The sequence below is a fragment of the Gavialis gangeticus genome, unplaced genomic scaffold, assembly GCF_001723915.1.
Source record: "Gavialis gangeticus isolate Ggan-Ray unplaced genomic scaffold, GavGan_comp1, whole genome shotgun sequence".
Classification (NCBI taxonomy): domain Eukaryota; kingdom Metazoa; phylum Chordata; order Crocodylia; family Gavialidae; genus Gavialis; species Gavialis gangeticus.
The window spans coordinates 51,185,962-51,190,318 of NW_017729034.1; the positions used below are offsets into that span (position 1 = coordinate 51,185,962).

General features: G+C 41.1%; 1 protein-coding gene across 5 annotated transcripts in view; it reads left to right on the plus strand.

The window, feature by feature from the left end:
* LYST (lysosomal trafficking regulator) overlaps positions 1 to 4,357 on the plus strand; it is a 167,272-nt gene that overhangs the window by 64,905 nt on the left and 98,010 nt on the right. For all 5 annotated transcript variants that reach the window (XM_019527155.1, XM_019527154.1, XM_019527153.1 and 2 more), the window contains exons 15-16: positions 1,336 to 1,526; positions 2,829 to 3,074. In XM_019527155.1, the coding sequence (XP_019382700.1) occupies positions 1,336 to 1,526; positions 2,829 to 3,074 (437 nt within the window). The remainder of the gene's footprint in view (positions 1 to 1,335; positions 1,527 to 2,828; positions 3,075 to 4,357) is intronic.

Here is a 4,357-nt window from a genome sequence, read left to right on the forward strand (position 1 = left end):
TACTGCTCCAGCTCATGCCCGACCTGGCACACCCAGAACTTGGCTGCCCTGTGGTGATACCAGCCAGCAATGCTGTTTTATGCCTGCTCTGGACAGGGCTGGAGCTGTCTGTGCCTCCTCTTTCCCTTCTTTCCCAGGTGCTCCCTGCAGGGAGCTCACCAATGTCTCCTTTTTTACCTGCCTCAAGAACCCAATGGTGTCATGCAGCGGCAGCAGCAGCATAAGGAAGAACACCCTGACCACAGATGTGCTGGTCCCATGCCAAAGGCATTACTTGCTGCTTGTGCCTTGGCACCGTTCCTCATGAGCTCCCCTTTCTCAGCATCCTCTTTTGCAACTCCCAGAGCCGATGCCCTCTGCACTGCAAGCTCAATGCTGCCCAGTCCAGGGGCTGCCCAGCTTGCTCCAGCACGCTGGGGCTAGTAGGGTCACTGTTCCTGCTGCTCTGGGCAGAGGGAAGAGCTGAGCTCGGGACAGGGTATTGCTTCTGCTACTCGATCCCACGGGTGCCAGTAGGACTGCAAATTGCTCATGTTATCTCTGTGGAGCAGGCCAACAATAGCTTAACTTAATACGATCTGGCGATGCTCCTCCCACAAAAAGTTCATACTTTGCTATGATATGAATGCATTTGCATGTTTTATTTCTTGAATGCATGGATGCTTACATTTTAAATGCAGTTAACTACTCCAAAGTGTCATGTGACATGGCGTAACTGTTTATCCTCAGAATTTTCCTGAAACTCTTAAGAAATTAGATGTTCCAAAAAATAGTTAGCCAGCCTTTTGAACATGCTGTCTTTTGAGAGCACCCTTGAAAGCATCTGCCTTGCTATTTTGTGCCTTTTTATTGTTTCGTTCATGTTCTAGGCATTCTATGAGTTACTTTCTCTCTTTGTTTTTGGTATCACATTACAATTTGGAATAAATTTTCAGTTAGTTTATGAAAACTTTTTGAGCAGTAGAGTGGAAATGGAGGATGTCAGGCAAAACATGCAATGTAATTTTGAGAGCTGCTGTTCAGATCATCCAAATATGCTCTGTGAGTCAGTCTGTTACCTCCTCTGCTGCCCTTTTCTTTATGACCACGTTGGAGTGACCTCTGAGCTAGGTGTTTCATAGTGAGTAGCAGGAAACAAACGCCTCCAGCAGCCTCTGTATTTATATGTTTTTACTTCCTCTATGACTTTCTGATCGCTAGTTATCCATCCCTTAGATTAGAGTTCACCCAGCAAGATCTTTGACTGTACTATCAGTACTTTGGATAGTAAATTTAATTTGTCAACTGCTGAAGAAACTTAATGTTTTTGCTTTGTTCTGATTTTTTTATGTTTAGGTGCAAAAATTGGTCCAGAGGAAGCATTCTACCTATATGCCTGTGGACCAGACTTTACCTCTGTAATGCCTTGTAAATATGGCAAAACCTCATTTGATTATTCCAAATACATAAGTAAAGACATTCTACAGTGTGAACAAATTAAGGAACTTTTCATGACAAAGAAAGAAGTGGATGTTGGGCCTTTAATTGTAAGTCTCTAGTCCCAGTTATATCATTGCTCTTCCTCTCAGACCTGCTTTAAGTGGGGGCTTAGGCTACGTTGGTCAAAAAAAAATTCTGGGCTTCAAATCAGTGCATGTCTGATTCTTTAGTATTTGCCATGTTTTGTTTCTAAGTGGCCACACTTAAATAAAACCAAATAAAATAATTTAGGTGGGGTGGAGGGATGTGGACTGATTCAGTTCTCATCCAAGTCAGTGCAAAATACTCCATTGTTGACTTTGAAATTGAGCGTCTTTGTAGTAGAAGACTCTTAACTTCATTAATTCTTTTCCCTATTGTCTTTGATTGTGAGTGGTTAATTGCTGCTACTACTATTTTTCATTTGTAATTGAAAATTGGGCTGCTCTTCAGTTTGTCAACATAGCTATGCTGGTCAGGGTGACTTATTTTCTTTTCACCCCAGCTGACTTAGAATTAGCATATCCCAGTATAAGTTGTCTCCAGTGGAGGAATTTGATGACAAACTCTGAAGAGTGAACAAGTCCGCAGTCAGGCTAAATGTGCGGCATAGAGGTTTTCTATCAATGGATTCAGAGAAAGAGAAATTATGAACAGTGTAGGTGGGAAGCCTAACGAGTCACTGATATAACTAATAAGCATACTTTGTTTCACAGTAAGGAAAAACCAGTTTACAAACAGAAAAATAGTCTGTGAAAGACACGTCTGGTCTTGTGTGATTTGACGTAACTCTTACAAAGTAAACAACTAATTCCTCAAACTAATGCATAAACTTTTTTTTTTTTTACAAAAAAGGGGGGGGGGAGGGGGGAGCTTTTGGTAGTTCACAAAAATCTGCCAGACAATCCTGACTTAAGTTTGGGAATCTTGTTGCATTACAGAGCCACTCAAATATTTACCTAGACAAATGCATTGAAAGAAGAGTAGAAACAAGAAGTTCCTGTTAGTGTATCCTAGTACACAAGCTTACTTGTGCTTAGCCTCTGATTTACAGGGCAAATCTAGCTCACAGCACTATATCATCCAGCCTGTGGGGCTCCCAACAGGGCCAGAAATTTGGCAGCAGGGGATCACTGGCACCACTCCCCTGCTGCCAAATCCCCAGACCCATGGGGAGCTCCAGGCCTTGCACTATGGATCCATCACATGATCCCAGCACGGTGGTGCGGGGCTGAGAAGACAGTGCATGAACCCAATCCTAACACATAGGGCAAAAGGTGGAGCCAAGAGGTTGCACACCACTGGTTTTGAAGACAAAGTGAGAATTTTTTTACCTTGTTTTATTTTGTTTATAAACTTTGTGCTTTCAGGAAAGTCTTGCTGTTGTTTATACCACTTGTTGTCCTGCTCAATACACAATCTATGAACCTGTTATTAGATTAAAAAGTCAAGCGAAAAGTGTACCTGCTCAAAGACCTTTCAGTTCAAAAGAAGTTCAAAGCAATGAATTGGACCCTCATCACCTGAAAATGCTTCAGCCTATTGAATGCAAAACTCTTCAGGGTATACTGCATGAGATTGGAGGAACTGGTGCATTTATCTTTCTTTTTGCCAGGGTAAGACTTAATGTTTTAAAACTCTTCCATACCTCATGCCTTCTCCCCTGAGTGTGGAGTAGTACATCAGCCTCTGTAGCTACAACTTGCCTTTCTCATGTTAGTGTCTTGGTGCATGATGTCTTGCTTCTGAATACAGGCACCTTTGTCATTAAGGAAGTAATTTGTGACATAACTGCCAAAATAATGTGGTTGCTGTGCTGCTTAGAGGAAGTGGTTTTCACAGTTTGACTACATTGTGTAAGTTTTGTACATTAAAAACAATTATAGGTATGTGATGGGCAGTACCACAGTTTATTACAATGTATGAGGGTGTTTGTATTGTGGAATCTATTGTACTTTTTTTAACATGTCTGTTGTATTTTATTTACATGTACGTATATCTTCGTTGAGTCTCTAATTTCTGTTTTTGTAATATATTTTTGAAAGCCACCCCTAATCATTTATAAAGTCCTGTCTTGATAAGAAATACCTTGTAGCTTTTTTATAAAAGTTTTCTTCCTTAAGCCAAAGACTGTTTACAGTGAAAGTGCAGAATTGAGGTCAAAACCACCTGTTGTGCATAGTATAGATCTGGCAAACAGTGCAAGTTGGCGCTAATATTTTCAGCTTGCTGAACTAAATGGGAGGCTATCAAAAGATGAGATGTTACACAGTGTGCAGGGTCTCCTTACTTTTTGGATGAGCTTCATAGAAATTAGGCTTTAAAAAGATGTGGTCAGGCTAAATAAATACTTCATATGGCCCTCTCTAAGAAAAATATAAAAGCCAAAATGTAAAAATCTAAGCTGTTCAAGGCAGGTATCATTTGTACCTTTTCTGTCTCCCCGTATGTGGGTCCCCTGCACATTAGTCAACTCCACTCTAGCATACTATGTCTGTAATATTGGGGGGGGTTTTCAGGCTTATTCAAGTAATCCTAGAAATTGCTTGTTAGATTAGTAGTATGTCTAAATGGTAATTGTACAGTTTAGGCATGTAGGGAAACTCGTTTACACCTTAATGGAGGCTGGCTGTCTGGTGTCCAAGAACTCCTTTATATTCAGGCAGATGGCCATGGTTATAGGCAAACCTAGTCTCCAAGAACCATAAATATTCTCTCTTCGATAGAACTCCTAGCCTCTGCCAAAGCTGTTTCTACCCATATTACATTACTCAGTCCCTGAAATGACTGAAAGCAACTTGCCCATTTTCTGTGGATTGTGGGGTTTTGTTTTGGGGTTGTTTTTTGTTGGTGTTGGGTGGGGAGGGAGGAGGCATGTTTGGAGTACCTTTTTTTTTTT